General features: G+C 54.3%; 1 protein-coding gene across 2 annotated transcripts in view; it reads left to right on the top strand.

Annotated features, from left to right (window-relative positions):
* The window catches only part of EPHB1 (EPH receptor B1), an 84,929-nt gene that overhangs the window by 41,583 nt on the left and 18,506 nt on the right, over positions 1-24,840 (top strand). For both annotated transcript variants that reach the window (XR_006165633.1, XM_032992567.2), the window contains exons 4-9: positions 12,261-12,416; positions 15,498-15,833; positions 18,948-19,129; positions 20,362-20,524; positions 22,574-22,682; positions 22,912-22,976. Coding sequence is in view for 1 of the 2 variants with exons in the window: in XM_032992567.2 (XP_032848458.2) it covers positions 12,261-12,416; positions 15,498-15,833; positions 18,948-19,129; positions 20,362-20,524; positions 22,574-22,682; positions 22,912-22,976 (1,011 nt within the window). In the remaining variant the exon portion in view is untranslated. The remainder of the gene's footprint in view (positions 1-12,260; positions 12,417-15,497; positions 15,834-18,947; positions 19,130-20,361; positions 20,525-22,573; positions 22,683-22,911; positions 22,977-24,840) is intronic.

Here is a 24,840-nt window from a genome sequence, read left to right on the forward strand (position 1 = left end):
GTGGGGTCTCATGAGAGCAGAGTAGAGGGATAGAATCCTCTGCCTCAACCTGCTGGCTGCATTTCTTGGGGTGAAGCCCAGGGTTATGGTTGGCTTTCTGGGCTGCAAGCGCACATTGCTAGCTCATGTCCAATTTGTCCACCAAGTCCTTCTCCACAGGGCTGCTCTCAATCCATCAGTCTGTACTGATACTGACAGTCGTCCCAACCTTGCACTTGGCCTTGCTGAACTTTGAGGTTCCCACTGACCCACTATTCAAGCCTGTCAAGGTCCCTCTGGATGGCATCACCTCTAGTGAATCAACTGCACCACAAAGCTTGGTCTCATCTGCAAACTTGTCAAGGGAGCACTCAGTCCTGTTACGTTGTTGATGAAGATATCGAGTGATGCTGTTTCCAGTATGGACCCTTGGGGGTCACCACTCACTACTGGTTTCTACTTGAACATCGAGTCATTGGAATTCCACCTGCTCCAGCTCCATCTTGCTTGTCAGTGAGCTGCGGAGGATGAGCTACCATAGCTTTCCATCCTTGTGCTTCAGCCTGGAAACCACTTTGAGCTGCTCCTTGCACCATCCAGCAACACTCACAACCAACAATCACCTGATGGTATTGGCACTGAGTCACGTTGAGTTACCATAACCTTTTGTCTGCTTTGAATTCTGCTTTAAACTCCTTGCAGGCCAGGTTCTCAGTTGGTTTGTGCTGCTCAACTCCAGTGGCTGCTGAAGTGGCTCTGACACAGTGGGGTTTCCAAAACACCAGCACTTTCACTGTGGGATGAACATCATCTCCACCTCCTCCCTTTGCTCTTGGTCTGCAAGCTGGGCTCTGCCCTTGGGACCAAGCACCTTTTGCAAGCCAGCCTCATGCAGGAAGAAGAGAGTGGAAATTTGGCCCTGCCCAAATTTTCCATTGCTGGAGACGATGCTGCAGGAGAACCTCAAAAGGTGAGGGACATGGGAAGGTATCTGTTTCGTCTTTCTCCCAGTCCCCTCTCCTCTGCCGCTGGCACCACAACAATGCACTGCCTGAGGAGCCCATCTGTTGTTTTTGCTTTTTCATCTTTCCTGGCTTCCAATTTTTTCTGATAGTGGAGCCCAAGTGCCGTGATGCCTTGGTTTGATCTCAGAGGGCAACTAAGCACCAGCAGCTGCTTGCTCATCCCTTCCCCCTTAGGGATGGGGAGGAGAAAATAAACCAAAAGGCTCTGGGACGGAGACAAGGACAGGGAGGGATGACTCACCCATTATGGTCACGGGCAAAAGACAGACTTGATCGGGGAAGGAAAAAACCCATCAATTTACTTCGAATACCACCACCACTTAATTTACCAGTCAGAGTAGAACAGTGAGAAATACAACCCCATCTCAAAAATATTTTCTCTTCACCCCTCCCTTCTTCCCGGGCTCAGCTTTGCTCCCGATTTCTCTCCCTCCTCCCCACCAGCAGCGCAGGTGGGCAGTGGATGGGGGTTGTGGACAGTCCGTCACCCATTGCTCCTGCCGCTCCTTCCTCCTCAGGGGGAGGACTCCTCACACTCTTCCCCTGCTCCAGCGTGGGGTCCCTCTCACAGGAGACGGTCCTACATGAACTTTCTCCGACGTGAATCCTTCCCACGGGCTGCAGCTCTCCACAAGCTGCTCCGGCGTGGGTCCCTCCCAACAACAGACCGCTCTGGCGTGGGCTGCCCTCAGAGTCCCGGCCCTCTTCAGGTGCTGCCGCCTGCTCCGGCGTGGGCTCCTCCACGGGCTGCAGGTCGGCATCTGCTCCACTGGTGACCTCCGTGGGTGCAGGGCACGGCCTGCCCTCTCACCACGGGCTGCAGGGGACTCCTTCCTCCTCCTTTCTTCCACTGACCTCGGTGTTTGCAGAGATACTTCCCTCACAACTCCTCCTCCCAGGTTCCCCTTCTTAAATAGGTTCTTGCAGAGGTGCAGCCACCGTCACTGATTGGCTCGGCCTTGGTGCAGAGATGGGTCAGCCTTGGAGCCGGGGGACCTTCGAGAAGCTTCTCACAGGGGCCACCGCTGTAGCCCCCTCCCCTGCTACCAAAACCCTGCCACATACACAAACCCAGCACACACAAGAAAACATTTTTTTTTCCAAGATATTTCTTTTGTAGCGAATGTTATCAGCTATCGTGGCAACCAGTGACAGCTGGGTTCAGCTGCTGAAGGGTTGGTTTGCTCCTGGGACCGGCTTTCCTGACAGTGGAAGCAGGATCGGGAAGAGTTTTTAAGCTCAACCATGTGCAGAGAGGCGAATTGGGAAGGAAAGTCAAAATTTCTGTGGTCCCCTGTGCTTTCCCATGCTGTTGCATTGGGGGTGTTGGAAATTTGGGATGAAGGTGTTGAGGTGGGGACTCGGCCGGCAGCTTACTGGGAAAAGGTGCTTGGAAGTAAGCAGTCTGGACAGGGAAGGTTTTAAGAATAGAGTGGAGAGGAAGAGCGTGGACAGAGAAGAATAAGTAAGTGGAAGAGAGACAGGTAAAACTTTCAGAAATTGCTTTTTAGGTGTTTTCTGGCTCAAGGAGATTAGGGCTAAGAGCTTCTCAGGCAAGTCAATGGCAGCAGCCACCATTTAACTGCTTAGGGTTAGGAAAGGAGATGTTATTAAAAGAGAGAGAAATTGTCCAAAGTATACATAAGTGATGCTCATGTATAGAAATAATAGTAAATTGCACCCGACTGCGGGAAATACGACTTGCTGCCAGAAACGCCACCCCCAGGGGTGAAAAGGGAGCACTTTGCTCATGCCTGTGTGGGATGATGGAGGCAGTTTCCCAAGGGCCAGGGCCATGTGTGGGCGAGTAGATGTGAAGGCAGAAGAAGATGGTGCTTCTGGTCCCCTGGTCGGTGCCGCGTTTCCCCTCTCCTCTCCGTGCCTGGGTAAGAGGAGGCCTTTCCTCCATGGAATAGTAATTATGGCTCATTCTGTTGTAAATATTCATAGGGGAGCTCTCTTAATTACTTTTCTAATTAATTCCCTGCATTGGGCTCTTGGGGTGGAGGGAAGATGTGGGAGACCAATTGTGCCTTGGTCGGGATGTTGTCCCTTGCTGAATCCATCCCTGGGCATGGCCCTTAAGCAGTCAGCCAAACTGCAGCCCCTGAGGCCCATCTCCACTGGGATGGGGGGCTCCTACTTGATGCTGGGGCATCCCAATGCAACCCAAGGCACAGTGTTCTCCAGTGCCATGGCACGGACACAAGGAAAGCCGTGTGTCCCTGCGCTGGCAGCGTGAGCCTGGCCCTGTGGCTGAAACTTTCCCCCAACCCCATCCCGCGGTGACTCATCCTTCATGGCGTCAGCACTAACGAGGAACCACTTCAGATGTAATTAATAAGCACTTGATGCTCTCTAGATTGAGGGGATACTGTGTGGTGTGAGGTGGCAAAGGAGGAAAAGGTGCTTAATTAGCTCCTATTAGGAACAGGAGATGTTTGCTTCCCAGCCAGGAGGGGTATGTGCTTCAGAGAGCCAAGGGGTGGTGCCACCCCAGTTTCCCAGTTGGAAGAGGGGATGGAATTCTGGAGTGACATCGGTGGTTGCCGAAGTCCCCGGGGCAGGTCTGCTGGTTGTAAAGCAAAGATGCATTGTTTTCAGGGGGGCTTCCAACTACAGCCCCCGGCAGCACCTCTGCACCTGGGGGAAGAGCTGTTCTCGGAGATTCACCATGGATTTTCGTGGCTGCTCACTTCCCTGCTCATTAGGTGGCTCGATAGCTCACGTAGGCGTTGAGGGGTGAATGCGATGCGCTGGGTTAAGTGGTACATGAAAGTATCGGCTTTTCCGTACGCCTTCCAGTCCCTGTCCATTGACTCCTGAGAGACTCACGTTGCTGCAGCTCCTGAGGGGAAATAATCTCAGTCCGTGACTCCTGTGTTGAGCCCAATTCCTGGGGTGGGAGTAGAGCATCTTCTGGGGCTTATGTTTCTGGGACATGAGTCCTGATCTGAATCTTGATTCCCCCAGTCGTTTGCTCCAAACTCGTCAGGAGGTTCACTGCAGTGCTAGGGATGCATCTGCTCACTGGGACCAGTCCTGGTGGTCCCCTCTCCAGCTTGTTCTTGGCCTGATCAACCAGAACTAATACAATCTGCTTCACAGCAGCATCACCAAGGTGGCACGTGAGCATCGCTTGTCTCCGTAGCACCAGCCGCCTTAAACTCAGCCTTAGTTATATTGCCCTCATTAAAGCCAGGCCTGTCCCGGGTTGCAAGGGTTTCCTGAAATCCAGATTATGGCTGTGCCTGGGGTTAAGACAGGGCACCCAGCTGTAATAAACCACCCTGTTTGTTAAAAATGGGCAAAGCAGCAGGGTGGGGGGGTGCTGGAGGTTGGGTGGGAGCAGTCTCTGCCTGGACAGACCTCAGCTTTCCTGCCCCGCTGCTTCCCCCGGCCGCTCTGCTTCCAGTGCTGTCCACTCCCTGGCAGTGTGCCCGTTCCCCTCACCCTTTCTTTCCTTAAATTGTTTTTTCATCGCTGACGTAGGATGAATTTCTTGGCTTCCTTCCCACCTCTGGTTTTAACATACAGCGGAGATGTAAATGTTCATCTAGTGCTGGTCAGGGTGGGGAAGCCCAGGAGTAGGAGGTTGGACACCGCTGTCTATTTACTGTTAAATCAATCTCCCTTTTCCATATATCCCATCCCTAGGGAGAGCTGCATCGTGGCGTTTAATTTGCAGCTACTATTCAGATAACTGTGGACCCAGCTGCCTGTGAGGGTTTGGGGCAGTGATGACAAACCCAGCTCTGTCTTTCTTGCAGGGCTGACAGCCCTGGCAGAGGGAAGAGACCTCAGCAGGCTGCAGCTGCTAAATATGTTTTTAAAGAAGAGTATAAGGAGATTAAATAGCCTCAAATCACTGCTGAGAACTTCACCCCCACTTCATTTGTTTACTCGGAATAATAAGCTCGGGCAAGTATTAGGATGGTGAGGAGCATCTTGTGCGAGTCACCACCGTGGCCATGCGACTGCTGGTCACTCCACCCTAAACCTCCCTGTGTACACAGATGAATTGTCTAGAGTTTGATCAAATTATTTAGCGTTTGATCTCTGAAAGTAGGTGCTCAGGGAGGCAGTGCCAGCCCCATCCTTCCCTGCAATGCCTTCCTCCTCTTCTCCAGAGCGGTGCTTTAATTCACAAGGGGTAAGAGCTGAAACACCGGGGAGAAATGGAAATGGGCTGAGGGGTCTCTATGAGCTGCACCATGTGCCCACCAGCAACATTTCACCCCTGATTTCTTGTGCAAAAGTTCTGGAGCAGAAGGTCAGGCATCATTATTTTGGTGGCTGGTTTATGGAAAGGAAGGGAAGCTGACAGTGGTGGGGGAGTTGTGGCTTGAGACTGGGCAGCCTCAGCCTGGTGCAAAGTGGAAACTAAAGCAGAGCAAAACCCAAGTGGGAGAAAAAGTGATTTGCAAAAGTGACTTTGAGAAGTGGTGTTTTTTTTTCCCTCTGCTGACTGTTTTGGAGAGCAAAGCAAGTTTCCCTGCTCTGCGGCAAGCTGGCAGCCCCGCGGCACCGTCTGCCCAGGGCGTGCGTGCTCTTCCCTTTCTCATCCAACAAATGGATCTGGGACAGATTTTATCTTTAGACCTTCAGAAACTCCCCAACCATGAAAACCAGAGAAAGTCAAGCCCAGAGTGGTGATTAAATGGGCAAGTGTGGACCTCTTGGAAAGATGGGTGCTGCAGGGCATGTGGGAGCCAAAACCAGCTGCTTCCATGCCCTGCTCTAGGCTTAAACTCATTGTTTAGGGTTGTGATACTAGCTAAACAGTTGGTGTTGACGCAAGTTGGTGTTGGTCTGCGAGCACCTCGGTCTGTCCCAGGGGAGCAAATCCTTGGTTGGTGAAAGGTGGGATTTTCAGGAGAGGTGAATGCGGATGCGCTCACACCCTGCTGCATCTAACTGGCTTTGCACAGCTACTTGTCCCTCAAAGAGCCTTTGAAATCCTGACCCGCTTCGATTCACTTCTCATCTGCGAGCAGGAAAAAAAAAAAAAAAAAAAAAGAAAACCCAAGAAGGGAAAAAACACACTGAATTTTACTTTTCCTCCACGAATAAAACATGGTGGGCTGGGCTCGGAAGCCACTGGCTTTAATTTACATGTGTCCCAAGGCAGATCTAAACCCATTCCTCCAGAGGTGAAGGGCTGGTTTAATTAACTTGCAGACTCATGAGGAGTCGGGGCCTCTTTCCTCCGTGTGTCGGGGAGAGATGCAGCCTGTCGCCCGCAGGATGCGAACCCAGGTGCTGGGAAGCTCATGTTTATCTCATGAGTTGCTGCCTATCAATGCTGAAATATGGAAACGCAACACAATGAGGCGGGTGCTGTTTGTGCTTAGGTTGGGCCAGTGCCCGGCCCCGAGGTGGGAGCGGCTCTGGGTGATCTGAAATGGTGAGAGTTTGTGCGTTTCGCTGCAAAAATGGTGAATTTTCCACCAAAAGGAGGTTTTATCCCTCCCTGGGAGAAGGCTCTGCTGGGGTCTCCCGTCCCCAAGGTGCTGCGGTTTCTGTCATTGCTCAGGGGCTTGTGCTGAGCTACCTCCATGGAGCAACAAGCGTCTGTCTGTCTGTCTGTCTGAGGGTGCTTCAGGGCCAGGAATGCTTGGACTTCCCTGTTTCTCCATCTGGGTCACGCTTCTCGCCCTGCCTCAAGGACTGGGTGTAGGAAAGGGGATTTAGTGTCTGATGGGGTGTTTCAGGGCCGGGTCTGATCCCCATCTCCCTTCTCGGCACGGTCAGGAGGGCAGGGTGTGCGTGATGGGTACCCCCCACCCCTCGCCAGAGCACGGCATTGCTCCGAATACAGAAACCTCTGCGGATTGATTTGTGGATGCATCGTGGAGGGCGGCACGGCAGGACACCCACTGGTATTGCCAGCAGCCTGCTGAGCTTGCTGCGGCTGTGCTGGGGCTGAGGTGCTCAGCAGAAGCGCTTGGCTTGATATAAAAGGGAATTGGATCATTAAAAAGTAAAAAGGGGGGTGAAAAAAAACCCAAACAAGCCCCCTAACCCCCTCCTCAACAGAGTTGCAGAAGGGATGACGGGAGAGTGTCAAGTAGAGATGCAATTAAACCTCTGTCAGTGGGTGCCTGCTCCCTGCTTGGGTGTTTGTGGGGAGGATAACAAGGGAGATGAAAGCAGGGTGGGAAGGCAGTCCTTTGAAGATGGGGAGATGGCAAACGCCGCCAGGGATCGGCAGCGTGTGGGTGACAGTTGGCCTGATTCTGCTGTTCTTTCCCCTAAAACAGCAAGCCAGCGTCCCTGGTGTCATCATCACATCAGAGGGATCGAAACCCCAGGCCGCTGCTTGTGTTACAGCCCGTGGCAGCACTCCCCAGAGTGTGTGTCCCCAGGGGATGGGGTGCCCGCCCGGGGGGGCGGGCGGGAGCCGAGCCAGCAGCTGCCCTGGGAAGCCACGCCAGCTGCCAGAGTGCCTGCCCCTGTAATCACAACATCCTCTAGATGTCATTTTTCTACAGCACGCAATTTTGTGTGGGTGTTTATTTGCCTGGATGGTGTCTTTCAGCTGAAAGCATCTAGGAGAGCTTCCTAGCCTGTGCTCAGGCTGCAGGAGGGGGCAGTGGGACGGGGAGGAGAGCTGCCTCGCTGCTAAAATACCTGTAGTTGGGGCTAATCAGAAAATCTCCATTGGAATGTTGACAAATTGATGGGATTTCTTTTTTTTTTTTTTTAATTCTTCTTTTTTTGGTGCGCTTAAGGATAAATACATCTTGTGTTGAAGCTGTCTGCAAAATGTACAAGGGGCTTCTAGCAAACATCTCCTTTTTTAGGTTTCATCCAAAATTGTGAGCCTCATGCAGAGAGTGTCAGTTTTAGGAGCCAGTTTTTTTCCTTAATGAAAAATTGTCCTTTGCAGAAGGGGGGGAAATGGCTTTGAATCCTTTTGCAGTGGGCTGAGCCACAGTTCCTCCTCTGTTCATGGCCCGTGGTGTCTTCAAACCTGGCAGGGCACCTTCCCTGCTGCCCATCTCCCAGGGGTGCTGGCAGGTGCCAGCCACGTGGCTTTTTGGAGCAAGGCTGGAACTTCCAGGCTCTTTAGTGCCTTTGCACATGGCAGTCCTCTCCGCACCTCCAGCTTGCTTGAGGGCATCACCTTGTGCAGCACTGCTACTTCTAACCCATCTTTTCATCACCTGCTGTGCCAGCATGCCCACGGGTGTGCTTAAAGACACCGGCTTTGCCCTGAAAAGGCACTGGACCTGAAAGGGAACCCAAAACAAGCATGAATTTGGGAATACCTGGTAAATGTGGTTAGCTCTGCCCCCCATGGGGACGTTAGGGGCGGCGCAGACTTGGTTTGCTGTGAGGGAAGGGGTGCCAGCGAGGGTGGGTTGGGGGAGGTGGTGGGCTCGCTGAATCGCGAGCTGAAGTCTGTAATTCTTTGCAGAAGCTCCTATTTTAAAACCTGATCAGGAAAGATGCCACTCCACATCCCCAGGGAGCATTAGAGCAAGGTAATATAGAGGAGATGTCTCCTTTCTTTCTTTCTTTCTTTTTTTTTTTTTTTTTTTTGACTCAAGCTTCCCTGAGAGAGTAATTAAAAAGTGCAAGTTCCAGGTGCTAACTGAGAGGATTTAGTCTGAAGAATGAAACGCTTGGATACCCCCACGCTTCTACCTTTTCCTCAGAGCGTCTGGTATTTTGACAATGGCTTGCTCTGGGCAGGAGCAGGGGTGGATGAGCAGAGAGATCCCTCTTACCTCCGTCTCTTTCTAGGACCCCTGGCAGCCGAAATACAGGGGTGCGGGATACCCGCTGTTAAGACAGGAGAGTTTTCAGCAGCAAAAAGCCTCACGATGCTGCTGCGTGCCACTACTGCTTCAGTAATTCATCCTGCCCTGTGCAAGCTGCTGGGTGAGGAGGGAGGCAGCGATAGGGATGCACATCTGTTGTGCCTTCGCTGGGTGTTTTGCCCCGTGTGGGACGGGGCCGCACCCCCACCCCAAACCTTTGGGGAGCAGGTAAAAGGGGCAGCTCTGGCCAGGAGTCCCCAGCTGCCTCCAGCCCCTTGGGGTGCTGCAAATCCTCTGCCACCCCTACCATCATCACCCTTTGGGCATGAGAGTGACTTGCACCTCTTTTTTTTATTTTATTTCCCTCCCTCCCAAGTCTCCAGCGATGACATCTCACTACAAGAAGCCTGGGTTTAAGCAGCCCTGCAATGATGCTCCCTCCCACCCCCGACCACCTGTGTCAGCCCCGGGAAAGGGGTCCCGCTGGCAAACCCCTGGCCCTCGCCGCCCGGGATGCGTGACGTGCAGGCAGGGTGACTGATCCACAGGCAACTTTGGGTTATGGGGGAGGGTTAAATGCTCAGCAGGCAGCCCCGGTGAGCGCTGAAGCCGCTGAGCGGCATGGCTGGGTTTTGTGCCTCATCGTTTACAAACACACCCCTCGTGCTTAAAAGCGAGGAAATGGATAGTTAAGCACATCATTAATCTTATCCAGCCCACATAATCAACAATCAATTAATTCTTCTCCGGGCAGAAGAGATGCAGATTGCGCCGCAGCCTGGGCACTGGCAGAAGGAGCCCGTTTCCGCAGGGAAAGCTGAGGCAGAGCCTCGTCCCGCGCTTGTCCGAGGTGCTATTGCAGATCCAGATCTTGCCAGTTCTGGGAAACAGCAGCAGCCCTTAAATCAAGGCAAACATTGAGCTTGCCATTAGCGGGGTGATGTACTGCTCCCTCCTGGGCTCGAGCCCTCTGTCCGAGCCTTACGCTCGGACTGCACGTTTACCATCTCAAGGATTATGGATCCCACGCTGCACGGGTCTCTATAAATGGTTTTGGCTTCATCTTCGGTGTGAGATTCATGGTTCAGCTCCCCCAGAAGGAGGGGAAACATGGGCAGCAGCAAGAGAGGAGGGCTGCAGCTCGTGGCAGCTTTGGGAGGAAGGAGAAGGCATCAGCCTCCCCTGAAACTGTGGGAGACTTTAGGCAAGCACAGTGTAATTACAGGAGAGAAAAGCTAATTGGTAATAATTAAGAGCCACGTGCCTGCAGATTACAGGAATGTATGGATAAGTGAAGTGATAAAAGAAACCTGAGGACACTGGGTTGCAGGGTGTACTCTGTTCAGATATTTTGACAAAGCATCGCTTGGATTAATCGTAATTAAAAACTAACAGACAACTTCAACTGACCAACGAACGTACCCCTGTGCTTAAAACCGAGGTGTGTTCATAGCACTGCAACTCCTCTGTCTTCCTCCCTCCCTTTGCCGTCCCCTTCCATCAAAATACAGGCGGCCGTTCCCTGGTACCCCTGCCTTCTCCTTCCTGCTCCTCCAACAAGCCCGGCACGTTTCTGAACGTGTCCTCCAGCTCTGGAGCCCACAAGTCATCCACTGCACGTCTCACGGATGCTAACGCTTGCTGGCAGGAGCTCAGTGCCGCTGGGACATCGCCGGGAGGTGCTGGTGGGAAGGGAGAGGTGAAGAAGCGGAGGTCCCCCTCGAAGTCTTGGTGTCCACAGGTGGTTGTGTCTCCTGCTGGTGTAACTCTGTGCTTCCCCGTGCTGTTACGGGGCATGGGGCTGCGTGCGTGGCTCCGGGAAAGGTCTGCATCCAGCTGCCTTCTGCCCTGGCATCCCCCCTGAAGCCCTCATGCGCCCACCCCGCGTGTCTGGCTGCCTGTCTGCATGAGGTGGTGGGTTATGGCCCTAAGTGCTTCCGTAAGAGGCTGCACGTCTGGGGTGGCTGCGGCAGGGTGAGGAGGACTCAGCAGTATCCCTCGTGGTGAGGAGGAGGAAGGGCAACGTGAGATGGTGTCTGGTCCCTCAGGGATGACACGTTCCCACTCGGCTGTTAGTGCTTTTGGAAAGAGACAGTTCATCGCAGCCAGCTGTGTGCCTCAGGCAGGGGAAAAAAAAAAAATTCCCCTGAATAATAAAATTGTAAAATATTGTTTTGATTTATCCTTTTTTATCATCTTTTAATATCTGGAAAGACTGTGTGAGCAAGAGGCCTTCATGAGTTTTGAATGACAGGTTAAAGGGCTCCAATAAAGATTAGATGGTCCACTATCTCCCAAGGAAATTGCATCAAAGTGGTTACTCCTGCTTGCTCCTATTAATTTCCTCTTCGTGGCTGCTAGGAGCTGCCTCATATCCTGATGCAGCAGACAGGGGCTAAGAGGCACTTTCCATTATCTCAATCATCGCCGTGTTTATGAGACACTTAGGGTGTTTCTCTGCAGAGCCATGCCTTGGAGGTGACAGCATCACGGGGGCAGAGCCGGGAGCCAGATGGAGGTGGGACCATCCTATATGTGAGGCCAGGAACAGTCTCCCCGCAGCCAGGTGGAGGACATGGATGGAAGTCTGGTCCCTTGGGTACATGTGCTAAAATACAGATGTTCCCTTCTGCAGCCTGTGGTTTTGTAGGGGTCACCTGAGGGTTTTGTTAGGCGCCAAGGATGGATGAGCATCCATTCATCAGCGCTTAATTGGTGAGGACTGGTGGGGTGGGGCAGGGATGAGGGACCCCATCTTGGTCACTCCATTTTCACCCTTGATTAATGAAACCTCCCCCCCCATCACTGATTAAAGTCTCGCTGTAACTGTAACTGGAGCGTCTTCTCGTTTGTGAATTAGTTTCTATTTCCTGCTTGAATGAACTCAGAAGCCAAAGGCCAGGCAGATCATTAGCCCCAGCCCTGGGTTGCAGGGGATTAATGGGACGGACCCGTAAGACACTGTCATGAGCATCACATCAACTTTTTAATTAAATATTCAAATTTTGCATGGAAAAAAAAAAAAAATGTGAGACCTGAGCCGTGCTGTTGGGGTGGCGGAAGGGCACGTTTCGGATCCACAGAAGGGGAGCTCTGTCCTGCCCTGCGTGTCCGTGTCCCCGTGGGTGCTGCTGGGGAAGGGGGGCCCGCAGCCCCCGCCATCCCCCTGCCTGGGTACGAGCGGTGGGGAGTGAAGCAGCTGCTGCAGCCCCCTTGCTCTGCCTGGTTAATTACTCTTATCGTTGCTGTGTGATTACAGTGTTTTCCTGGTGGCTCCAGAAATATGGCCAGCGTAGAAAGTTATGGCCATCCTAGCTTTGTAGGAAGGCCTTACCCCGTTTAGGTGTGAAGCTTTTCCGTGTCTTCTTTCTCGTGTGTCTTTTTTTTTTCTTTTTTCTCTCTGCCCCGTTTCAAGGACAGGACCTGCTTTCGCCAATACCCCGGGACGGTTCGGCACCCAACCGCTTTCCTCTCCTTTCCCTTGCAGCCTGCCCAGCGGGGACGTTCAAGGCCAGCCAGGGCGCGGGGGTCTGCACGCCGTGCCCCTCCAACAGCCGCTCCACCGCCGAGGCCTCGCCAGTCTGCACGTGCCGCAACGGGTACTACCGGGCGGATTTCGACCCGCCAGCAGCTGCCTGCACCAGTGAGTAGCAGATCAGGGTTGGCAGCTGGGGGGGGGGGGGAGCTGCAGGGTCTCACTCCCCTCTGCTGCCGGGGAAGCGGCAGGGGTAAAGTCTCAACCCACGAGCTTTTTTTGCCTTACTTGTCCTGCTGGCAGCCAGCCGAGGTCAACCCACCGCAAGGGTTTAGCTTTGCAAAGGGCTGGGGTGCCCGTGGCGGGTACCCATCCCTCTCCGCAGCTGCCTCCACGGGCGATAAAAACGCTCCTCGCGCCGACACGAATCCCTTCGCTGTGCCACGCTCATGATGTCGCGTCTCCCTTTGCTTTGCTTTCCGGGGACGCTGGCGTGGCACGCACCGAACAATGAGCGATGGGACGGCCCCACAACCCGCCTCTCTGGCAGCCGTTTGAATTTATGCTTCACCTGGGCGGTGGCGGTGATGGCAGGGAGATAGTCCCGAGGATACATTAGAATTTAAAGTTATCTGCTGTTGCTGTCTTGTTCATAGTCTTGCAGATGGAATATTTTTTTATAGGGGGAAAGAGTGGATTAGGCATTGGTATTCAGCGTGGCATTGCGTGCAATGCATCGCTGCTCAGCTGTCTGCCTGGGATGGCAGCAGCGGCCTCAAGCCTGTCTTTTGGTGAAAAAAGAGCCCAGGATTAAAGAAAGATCTGCTGTGCTCTTCAGCCCCCTGGGAACATGAGTCTCAGCCTCAACTCCCCCCTCAAAATATGCTCCAGACCCTTGAATCAGCCCGTCAGGGAGCTTTAGCACAAGGATGCTCCACACCCTTGGTACTGGGCAGCGCCCGAAATGCATGTTGGAAACGAGGAAAGGATTTGCGTGTTTTGCTGGATCAATTGAGCTGTCAAGACTGGAGGTAGTCAGCAGGTAGCAGAACTGCAGATAATCTATATATCTTTATTATGTCTCGTTACATAGCTGATTTACAGTATTGCTGCGCTATAGGAATACAGTATAAAAAAGTCTATTTCCTGATTTTTATTTCTTCTTGTCGACGCTTAATTTTACAACGCTCTAATTTGAGGTGCCAGCTGTTCACCAACAAAGTTTCTCCATGTTAGAGGAATAAATAAGAGCGTGGAGCTGCAGGAGCTGCCCTGAACCAGAGCCCTTCCTGAGGGCGATGCCTGTGTGTGTGGGTCCTGCCCTGTGCCCCTGGCGGAGGAGGGAAGGGGCTGCAATTAAAGGGGGAGGAACGTGGGGAGACAGTGGTTTGCTGCTGAGCCAGGGAAGAAAGATGGTTTTCTACTTTTTGCTTTAAAAAAAAAAAACCAGCTTGAAAAGATATTGTCTGCTTCAGTTACAAAGAGAGGGATTGGATTAAGGTTCCTGAGATAGGCTGCAGCTTTTTGGGGTAATTCGCTGTTTGTTGATCCTTGTCCTTGGCCTTTGTGAGTCTTCCAGTCTGACCCCCCCCCAGGGAATTGGGGTCCTTTCCCCTGCTCCTTCTCTCAACGTGTCCCTTATCCCCCATCTCCCGTAAACCCCCTTTGACATCTCCACTATGTGCTGCTGGGATTTTGGGGGAGCCTCACAGCGGGATGTCTGTGGTGCCTCGAGGCCATGAAAGGCCTTTCCAGCAAGGATGCTGCACTGGCGACTGCTCCCCGACACGCAGGTTTACTCCACTAAAGGGGATAAGAATTGAAGGGAATTTTTTAATTTTAATTTTTTATATATATATTTTTTTTTAAGGCTGTAATCTTTCTAGGCATTTTAACACTACGCTTTCATCCGCAGTATCCGCGGCAACGGCTCAGAGAGGCTCCCACAGTGCCTGGCTGGGTGCGACTAGGGAGCCAGGGGAGAGGGCAGCGCAGGCAGGGAGCTGGCCAGGGGTGGCCACCCACAGCCCCCCCTGGGCTAGCTGGCAGCGGTGGCCAGAGCAGGGTGTCAGCTGAAGGTCCTCCATGCAGGATGACCTCTCCGTCCCACCAGCCACGCCACCCCTGTGCAGACGAAGCCGCCTCTGTCCACCCCATCCCATCCCCAACCACTAAAGGGGCGAATTTATCTGCAGCCAGTAATGATGTTTCCCCAGCACACACACGTAGAGGGCTCCCCTGGGATGTTTTTCCCCAAGACAGAGTGTGCTTCACTCTCTTAACCTTTCCTCGCAGGTCAAGTCCTCCATCATTTTTATTACTCCCCACATTGTGGCAAAGTCCTTTTTCTTCTCGGAAGCGCAGCGCCGAGCCCCGCCGACACGAGTAGTTAATCACTCTCCTTATTTAATATAACCCAGCAGCCAGATTTTGTGGTCTTGGCTGCGGAGCCATCCCGGCTAACCCCAAATCCTTCCCCAGACCTGGACAGATGCCTCGATGATTCTCTCCCACCTGGATTCCTCCTGCATTGCTCTCTATGGAGTCTGGCCCCGTTCCGCCAGCACGTGCAGTCGGAGCTATGTTCAATTCCCGTCCTCTGAATCATTTGCAATGACTCCCAGCAGATCTGATCAACGTGATCTTGATCTCTTGTCCAACATCTGAGCTGCTCGCAAACCAGCGCGCAGTGCTGGGCACGGAGGAGAGCCATCCTCAGTGCTGTTAAATACCCGGGCTCCCAACTTGAGATATTGAACTGTTAATAACCACTTCCCATTTTTGATTCTCTTTTGCCCACCGCTTCCCTGTTTCTCCGCGGTGCTGACTAACTGCTGTTTCTCTCACTGTGATAATCTGTTTGAGGTGCTTCTCCATATGAATGCTGGAGCTATCTTGGTGTCCCCCAGTCATTAAAATGGATCCATCTTGGCAGATGGATCTGTGTGCACTATGCATGGGGGTTTTTTTTTGAGAGTAAGTGGGTTTGTGGCATGGGTGTCCCCATCCCCAAGTGTGAAACCCCTCTGTGCAGGTGGTCAGAGAGGGGGGGGCCAGCATTTCTGGTAGGGAGAGCCTGACCCCGAACTGGGCAAAGCCATGGAGAGCAAATCCCTCCTGAAGCAGGAGGTGATGGGTAGATCGACAGACGGAGTTGTGGGCTGTCCTCCTTCCATGCTGGAGCCACCCGTAGAGCTGTGTGCGACGTTTTGGGCAAGGACCCAACTCAACTGCTCTCCTTTCCTGCAGGCGTCCCGTCCGGCCCCCGCAACGTCATCTCCATTGTCAACGAGACATCCATCATCCTGGAGTGGCACCCGCCGCGCGAGACGGGGGGTCGGGACGACGTCACCTACAACATCGTCTGCAAGAAGTGTCGGTCGGACCGGCGCGCCTGCTCGCGCTGCGATGACAACGTGGACTTTGTGCCCAGGCAGCTGGGGCTGACGGAGACCCGGGTCTTCATCAGCAACCTGTGGGCACACACGCCCTACACCTTTGAGATCCAAGCTGTCAACGGGGTTTCCAACAAGAGCCCCTTCCCTCCGCAGCACGTCTCGGTCAACATCACCACCAACCAAGCTGGTGAGTCCTGGGACGGTGTGGTAGCGGGGGTTTTAAGCTGTACGCTACCTGTTGCAGTCTCTGCATGGGAGGAAGCTCTTGAGGCTGAAGGAAGAAGCTCCTGCAGTGTGAGTGGTGTGTGATGGCTGGGGTAAACTTGCACCCAGCCCTGGGTGGGCTGGGGGAAAGGCAGAAGGTGGGGAGAAAGGCCAAGAAAAGAGAGAGAGAGAGAGAGAGAGAGAGGGGGTGGGGGACGTGGAGGGGGTGCCTGCACCCTGGGCAAAGCTAGAGCTGGGTTGTGGGAGAGAAGTGGATGAGGACTGGTAACGGCTTTGTATCCCCCTCTAGATTGCTTGGGAATGAAAAAGCATCACCATTGCCTCCCCTTTCCCAAGTGGGAGCAGGGAGATGGGGTGAATCCAGCCTCGAAATGCAGCCTGGCTGCATCACAGCACGGGGGGAGCAGCATCCCAGGGCTGAGTTCAGGCTCCATCTCCTCTGGCACATCCCCCTCTCGTTGTTTTCCCCTTCTCCCCTTTTCCAGGCTTCCCTGCCCCTTTCCCTCCCTCTTCCCAATCAGTCATCGGGAGCTGAACAAGCAGCTCTGGACCAAGCTGGGATGCTGGTGGGGTTGGGTGGACCCAATCTGGGGCTGCAATAAGGAGAACAAGAAGCAGAGGGGATGGAAACCTGTCTGTTTTGGGCAGAGAAAGGGAATGGTAATTTCTGCTTTGTGCCGAGCATGTAACGCAGGCAGCCTTTGCCAACCTGCTCCCTCGGGAGAGCAGGAGACAGAAACCTGGTGTAAATATTTTAGTCTCCCGGCTCTGGGGAATACAAATCTACGCTTGTGCCTGGCTGGCACTGCTGTCTCCTGAACCGTGTGCGATCAAACCTGCCTCTGGTCTCCAAGCCTTTTCTCCTGGGGTGGGATTTTTGGGGTGTTTCTTTGCTCGTCTCTCACTCTCGGGCTGCCCGGGAGCTGGGAACATCCAGCACTCCTGGATTTGTCTGTCCGTACCTCAGCGCTCCCTCTTTGTTTTGCAAAGGCTGAATATCAGCGTGGAAATGCTCCCAGTGCTGCGGGATGGGCTGCAGGGTATAACCTGATGGAAACGCATCAGGCGTGTTAAGGGGAGGATTGGTGCTGTCCCTTTTTTTGCCTCGTAAAATCCCTTTGGCTTTGCAGCAGGTTTTTCCAGCAGCTTTCCCCGCGCAGGGCCGGATCCAGGCTGGTTGGTGCATCTCACCCGCAGGGCTTCTCCCCGCCCCATCTGCCTGCATGCCGCTATCCACGCTGACGGGGCGGGGAACGCAGCAATTAACAAAACAGCAATCAAGCTAAGTGTTTAATTTCAGCCCACGAGCATCTTCTTGGAGTGGATGTGGAGAGATTAAAAAAATAAATACAGGATTAAATACGCTGGGTAAACAAAGGTGGTACCAAACTATCGACATCTCCCAGTGCGGCCACGTGGAGTGGGGCTCCCGCCGCCCCCAGATTCCCTCCATGGCGTGATCCTGTGCCCCAAGCTGGTTGTGCCAAGCTCAGCTCTGCCCCAGGCTCACACCCAGGAGGCATTTTCCCTGCCCAGCGCTGCCTGCACCCTAGGCACGGTGAGGAGGAAGAGGGCAGAGGGGGCTGGACAGGGAGCTGACCTTGCAAGCAGGTCATGCCAGTGCCACTTGGGGTGCAGAGAGACTTGAGTGCCTTTCTTGGAGGCTTTTAGTGGGATTAAGTGAAGGATCAGGGCCATATTGGCTGGCTCTGACCCTTTCAAGTGTAACTTGGTGGGCAAAAAGCCTTTGGAAAAGTGGCTCCTGGCTAATTTAGTGGCTCGGTGTCCTCAATGGTGGAAGGACAGTGGTGTTGCTGCTGGGGGGGTGCTTGGTTCCAGTGATGCTCGGCTTTGGGATGCTGGGCTCCAGGGATACTTGGCTCCGGGGGAGCTCGGCTCCAGGGGTGCTGTGATCTGGGGATACTTGGCTCCGGGGGAGCTCGGCTCCAGGGGTGCTGTGATCTGGGGATACTTGGCTCTGGGGGTGCTGGGCTCCCCAGCAGGTACAGGGCAGCCTGGGGATTGCTCCAGTGCATGCAGAGAGAGGGGCAGGGAGCAGCGGCAGTGGGGACGATGTGCCTGGCAGCTCTTCTAGGAAACCTGCTTGCTTAGCTCCGGTCTGGTGTGTGAACTGAAATATTATGGGCAGCAACTGTGCCGGGCTCGCACCCAGTGCCGACTGCGTGTTCCGCCAGTGCCGAGCATCTTTGCTTTCTCCGGGGATGCTGCAACAAGATGCCCAGGACCCCTGTGGTTTGCTGCCTGGGAGGTTTTGGGGGCTGTGAGGGGGGAGGTGCTGCCTTTTGAGCACCCTTGCACCATGGCTCTGGCACGGGTGAGGAGCTGAAGGATGGTTTGAGACCGTTCTGCAAGTGTTTGGGCTTTGGAAATAAAACTCCTGGGAGAAACGTGTTTGGGTGCTGAGGATGAGCATCCCCAGAGAGCCCCTAACAGCGGACCCAGCAGCTCCTTCAGGCCAGGGCTGAGCCAAAGCCGTGCTGCAGGCCCCAGCACCTGGGGTCCCCTTACTGGGCCGGGGTGTCTCTGCCATGGTTTCCCATCATCATCCTCAGGGTAGGCAGATATTTGCTCCTACTTCTTATTCCTGACAGCATGTGGGGTCGCAGCCGTGGCACAGGCTCCTGAGGTGCTGGGTACTGGCTCCCCCAGAGAGGCGGTTACGACAAAAGATGGCAAGCAGAGCTGGAGACCATCACGGAGCCTTGGTTTGTCCCTGCTGGGAAGGGCTTTGCTGTCTTTGTCCCGCTGTGGGAGCCATCCTTATAGCAAGCAATCCCAGGGAGAAGGAGCACCGAGGATTTCTAAGGCCCTAATTAAAAAGAGTAATTGGTTTAAATACCAGAATTCCCTTGCTGGCTTGCTGCTCTGGCTCCACGTAAGCTGCTAAGATGCCGCTTTTCCCACTGCTAACGTGTGAGCTTGTCCCACGGGGCAAACAACTGCAGACACGGGAGATTTGGGATGTTCCGCATGCCCGGGAGATTTTCCTCCTCCCCAGGGCCATCAGTCCTCCTGCTATCTGTTAATTTTCCCTCCCTCCCCGCTTCCTTGGCAGCACCCTCCACTGTCCCCATCATGCACCAGGTGAGCGCCACAATGAGGAGCATCACTCTGTCCTGGCCTCAGCCCGAGCAGCCCAACGGCATCATCCTGGACTACGAGATCCGCTACTACGAGAAGCTGAGCCGCATCTGCACGCCTGACACGAGCAGCACCGTGGGGTCCAGGCCAGCAGCAGTAAGCTCGGGTGGAAACCTCACAGCGAAGGGTGGGATGGGGGCACGTAGAGCTTTGTACGGCACTGCTGGGAGGCTGCTCGGATCCTGAGCTTGCTGGGAGAGGGGGAACATCAACGAGCTTTGAGTCAGGCTGGGAAAGGGTCCGGGCGGTGGGATGGGTGGTGGGACAGACACCAGGTCACCCACGCTGGTTCTGGAGAGTGGGAGCGATGTGCAGCTGGAAGGAAAGGGAGCAGTGTTGTGCCTGGAAACGCTAATTCCTCTCCCGTGGCAGCATTTCCTCCAGCACGTCAGTGCTCGCTGCTGCCTTGGCTCTGGTTATCTGCTAGAGTGAGCAGGGCCCTGGGCGTGGGGACAGCGTCAGGAGGAAAGGAGGGGGACGGTGTGGGCTGGCGAAGGTTATCAGAGTTGTCTCTGTCTCGGGTCACTGCCTCCCACCGGTCTTTTCGCCGGCAGCCGTCCTTCCCCGCAGGGGACACACTCTTGACCCTTGCAGTGAACCGTGCTGAGCCCAAGCTGTTCCATCCCTCCTGCATCTTGCCAGCTTTAATGAATTCCTCTAAATGTGAATAATTAGATGATCTCACCAGTGGCCCCTTTTCAGAAAATCACTGGGGAACGTTGCAAAAAATGAGATTCGAGATGCATGAGGTTTCCACCAGGGTTTGGCACCAAGGCTCCTGCCAGCAAAGCAGGGACCGTCGGGGCTGGGGTTCTCCTCAGAGGCAACTTGTCCTTAAACCTGCGTGAGTGGAGTCTCACAGGGCGCCTTATGCTGTTTCCATAACTGAACGACGTTTCTGAGATGTGCAGGGACACCGGTAGTTTGAAGAGGAGGAGTGTGCTGCTCAGGAGTGTTTTTGCTCTGGATGCTCTTACTGTTTCCCCCTGCCGCTCCGTGCTCTTCGCTACGGAGGGGGCTGCCTGGGAGGCCCGTGCTGCGGGCCCCCCCCCGCCCCAGTTCCCCGGCGGCCAGGCCGAGTTTGTGGGCCCTGTGTCTGTGGGATCCTCCCTGTCAGGGAGCAAGGGCACGCAGGAAGGCCTGAGCCACCTTGCCCAGGCTCCAGCGCTCGTCCTCCTGGAGCAGAACCAGGGCCACCGCTTTATCACCCTGCAGATAAACCTCCTCCGTGCCACCGACGGGGACGGGTGGGCTGCAGGGCCGGTCATCCCCCTCACCGTCCCCGCCGTGCCCGTCCCCGCTGACACCTCTCTCGCCTGTGCCTGCAGGACCACAACGAGTACAACTCCTCCATGGCCCGCAGCCAGACCAACACGGCCAGGATCGAGGGGCTGCGACCCGGCATGGTGTATGTGGTGCAGGTGCGAGCCCGCACCGTGGCCGGCTACGGCAAGTACAGCGGGAAGATGTGCTTCCAGACCCTGACGGACGGTGAGTCCGGGGTGGGGGGACAGGGAGGTGAAGGGGGGTGGTTGTTTTTTCCAGTGACAGCTTCGGGCTCTAATTGGATTAAACGAACTTGTCTCTGCAAACCTCTGTCCCAGCGGGCAGCGTGGCAAAAGCCAGGTGATTTACAGCAGTGTCTTATTAATCACCAGCTGGAGGAGTAATCTGCTTTAAATCTCTTAGCTCTTGTTTTCTCCCCTGCTATTTCGCTGTGATTTTGTCTTTCCTGTCTCCGACTGTGGTGGCAGTGGTCCCCTGCCACCGGCTGTGAGTCTGTCCCAGTGGGGTGAGGAGGAGAGGAGGGTTGTACACCCCTGGAAGAAGGACTCTGGGATGCTCTCCTGGGGTGCTCAGAGCCACCTGGGCAAAGATGGAAGGGTCAGACCCGTCACTGAAAGCTGATTTCCTACCCCAAGGTGGTGTGTCGAAGGGAAAGCACCAGCTCACGACCTGCGTGGCTTCTTCTGGCCTCCTTCCTAGGGTAGTGCTGTTCTTTTGGCCCCAGCCCTTCCCAGCACCCACAAGCCCTGGATCCCTTTAGAGACTGATAACTCATGGGAGGTTTTTTATTAATCCCAGCTTCAGGACCAATCCAGAAGTCAGTGAGTGAGGCAAAGCTCCTTTCCTGGTCCTCCTACCCCTGAGGCAGCTGAAGTCCCTGCAGAGAGCCCCGTCCCTGCTGCTGCCGGTGTGGATCCTGCTCTGCTTAGGTGACACCCATGGGTCCCAGCCCCTCTGGCTGTCTTTCCTAAAATTTTCCTTCTTTCCTAAAACCGGGTCAACTGGGTCACGCTGTGCTTGCGCTTGTGTTGAGGGCCAGCCAGGGCAAGAAGAGGAAAACCATGTGGGGTGACCGAAGGGAAGGAAGTGGTAATAAACCGCTCCCCCCCCGCCCCCCCCAGTGCCTCGAATATTCAAGATTAGAGAAGCAAGAAGAAAAATCCTGCCTCAAATAAGCAATTAATTGAAATTTAATAAGAATGGATAGTGTAGATTATTAAATAATAATTGATTGTTAGATGAGAATTTCTCAGGATTTAAGCGGCGTGCAAGAGATAAATCTGGTTGCTAGTAATTAACCTCAGAGTAGAAAAATACAGATAAAAAGGCGCTAAATGCTTTTTTCTGGAGTGAATTTTATTTAACCCTTGCTTGTGGCTGCTGGCACAGCCTGGCAGACCTTGCTGGGGACGGTTGGAGAGGGGGGTGTTTCTGGAGGGCTGCAGATGCCCCCAGGAGTCTGTCGGGGGGCCATCCGCCTGCACGGCTGTGGGTACCCACGCTGCTATCGGGGCAGGGCAGGAGAAGGGGAAAACAAGGGACACACACGTGGAGGTGGCAAGCAGCTTTTCTCAGAGTTGCTCTGGGCATGCCCATGCCTCCCTGTGCCGCCTCGGCTGTCACTCCAGCCTGCTGCCGGGGGACGCAGCGGGGGCTCGGGGGATGCTCAGTCTGCAAGGGGTGCTGGGGCTCTGCAAAAGGAGTTTGGCTTGTGCCGTTTTGTGAGACTTACTGACCAGTCTGCAAGCAAACCTGCAGCAGTGGCGGGTTCTCCAGGGCCTCTCTCTCAAGGTCAAGTGTTGTGTGGTGGAGTCTCTGGAGTTCTCTCCCTCTTTTCCTGGAATGTGTAGGAACTTTCTGTCTGTGAGACCCCCTGTTAAATTTGGTCGAAACGACCAACACGTTTATATTTATTGAGGGAAGAGAAACCCCAGAGACATGGACAAAGCCACCTCTTTGGGAAACTGGGCCCACACACTGTTGGTTTGATTTAATTCCCAGGATTATCTCTTCCGTATTTTTAACCCAAAACGCATGTGAGCTGAGCGTGACAGTCCTTCCCTGTGCAATGCAGCAGCAGCTCATCGCCTGCCTCAACCGACGCTCCTGCCTGGATCCCCCTTGTCCCACCACCTTCACATGGGAGCAGCACCCACAGAGTCAGAGAGGGTGTCACGGGACCCCTTCGCAGGAAGCTGCCCTTACTGCGTGAGCGTGCAAGGGAGGATTCACCCTGTCCCTCTTCTCTTGCAGATGACTACAAGTCGGAGCTGAGAGAGCAGCTGCCTCTGATTGCGGGGTCTGCAGCGGCCGGCGTGGTCTTCATCGTTTCGCTGGTGGCCATTTCCATCGTCTGCAGCAGGTGGGTCCCCGTGGGATGTTGTGTCCCTGGAAGGTGGAGGTGGTAAGATGTAGCTGGGAGAAAATTGGGGACCCCGTAGGGATCCCGAGGGAGGGATGGGGGACCCCCACAGCTGGAGAGAGTGCCGAGCTGCCACCGCTCGCCCAGTGTTGCTGGCAGGGGAGCTGTTTGTGGCCATCACCAGCCGCTGGCCCCTCAAGCCTGGCTGTTTTCTCCCCTCTTCTCCCAGGAAGCGAGCCTACAGCAAGGAGGCGGTGTACAGCGATAAATTACAGCACTACAGCACCGGGCGAGGTGAGAGGAAAGAAATGGGTGGGGGTAACACTTCTAAACCTGCACCCGGTGTGGGCCTCACTCTTCCACCTTCGTATGTGAATGGTGGGGTGCCAGAGACTGGGAAGGGTCAACTGGCTTTGGGCTGCTGATCCCCTTGGGAAACAACTAGGAGAGCCTGAGCTTGACAAGTGTCCTAAGACACCTTTGTGGTTGGTGCTATGCACCGGAATGAATTCGAGGTGTCTGTTGTGTATAATGTCTGCTCAGGTGCCCCTCCAGCAGCAAATGGATCGCTGGAAATGACAATAATGCAGCAAAGCAGCAGCTTCAAGGGGTGAGGAGCTGCTACCCGTTGCCCGCAGGCTCTGTGCCCTGTCCCCGTGGGATGTAAATCCCATTTATGCTCTCCTAGAGATGCCTCCCAGGTGCACTTTGCTGCCTTGCAGGAAGAAACCATCCCTGGATCCTGTGTGCCTGCTTGGGGAAGAAGGATAGTGGCGGCTCGCAGGGATGGGTGAAGGATGGCTGGGGAAGGCGGGGAGTAGGATGGGTGAGCAGAGGGGAGGGGTGGAGATGGAGCGATCAGCTTGGCAAAGGAAACCAGGAGGGCTGACAGGGGTGGAGAGGGTTTGGAGGCAGCCAGGAGAGCCCAGCCAAGCCAGCAAGAGCATGCTTGATCTCTTTTGACCTTCTCAGCTTCATACCGAAGCCTCCCAGTGTGATAGCGGGGCTGTGGGGGGGCCATAAACCTCCGAGCAAACAATAAACTGTTTTCCAAACATCACCAGGTGATACTTAAATATGATGGACCTGTGCTTTTCCTCCCTCTTTTCTTTGCATGTCTGCACTGTGGGTGACGGGGGAAGATTTATTTGATGCCTGATGGCTAAGCCCATGCTGGGCTCCAGATAGACCTTTTTTTTTTTTTTTTTTTTTTTTCATTTTTTCCCCCGTTTTGAAACATTCCCCACCCTGTGTGCATCCCTAGCTCACCCCAAGCACCCCAAACCCCAGGGTGCTCAAACCAGGTAGGAGAGCAATGAAGTGGTTGTCTGTGTTTAGTTTTTAAAACTGGGCAACATAAGGATCAGTGGCCAAAAGCTGGGGGTGCAGGGGCTCCCGGACACGCAGCAAAACCCTTTCAAGGTTAGCAAGCCTCCAGGCTCCTGGTTATTGCAGATGCTGGAGCAAAACAGGTGGGAAATTTGTGGTGAGCGACTAATGGAGTAACGAGTGCATCCTCTGGAACAAATCACCCACGTGTTTAGTGGCACGGCAATTACAGCCTCCCCGGCGCAGCTCCACCGTCCCGGGGAAGAGCTCCCCGGGATCGCCGGCTGCCTGCTGCTGGCAAGGACTTCCCCGGGTGGGTTTTGGAGTGAGATGGGGTCTATCAAGTTCTAATTTTTCATGCTTTTATCTCTGCCACTGCTTTGCCGGGAGCTTTGAGATAGGGGAAATAGGGAGAGCCCTGTTGAAGCGGTGGTGATTCAGCAGGCAAGGGTTTTTCTCTGTCCCGACAATATTTATTCCCAAGGAAAAATGATGTTGGGAGGGACTTGACGCTGAAGTCAGGGTCGCAGCTCAGAGCGCTTCAATTTCGAGGAGTGATAAATATTTTGCTGTCATCTGCAGCAGTGATACATGGCCCAATCCAGCTCCTAGGAGTATTGAGGCGATTTTAGGAGCGCAAAGCTCTCTTTACAGGCGGGCTTAGCACGGGTTGCCTTTGTTGCTGCGCCCTGGTACCCAGCTTTTTGACCAGCTTTTGCCAGCGTGGCGAGGACGAGCTGGTGGCTGAGGTTTTCAGAGATGAGTAATAATGGGTTTTGGTGCCCTAATCCTACTCATTCAGATGGGATGGGAAGCACAGGAGATCAGC

This window comes from Tyto alba, unplaced genomic scaffold, assembly GCF_018691265.1.
Source record: "Tyto alba isolate M040663 unplaced genomic scaffold, T.alba_DEE_v4.0 Super-Scaffold_10, whole genome shotgun sequence".
NCBI classification, from domain to species: domain Eukaryota; kingdom Metazoa; phylum Chordata; class Aves; order Strigiformes; family Tytonidae; genus Tyto; species Tyto alba.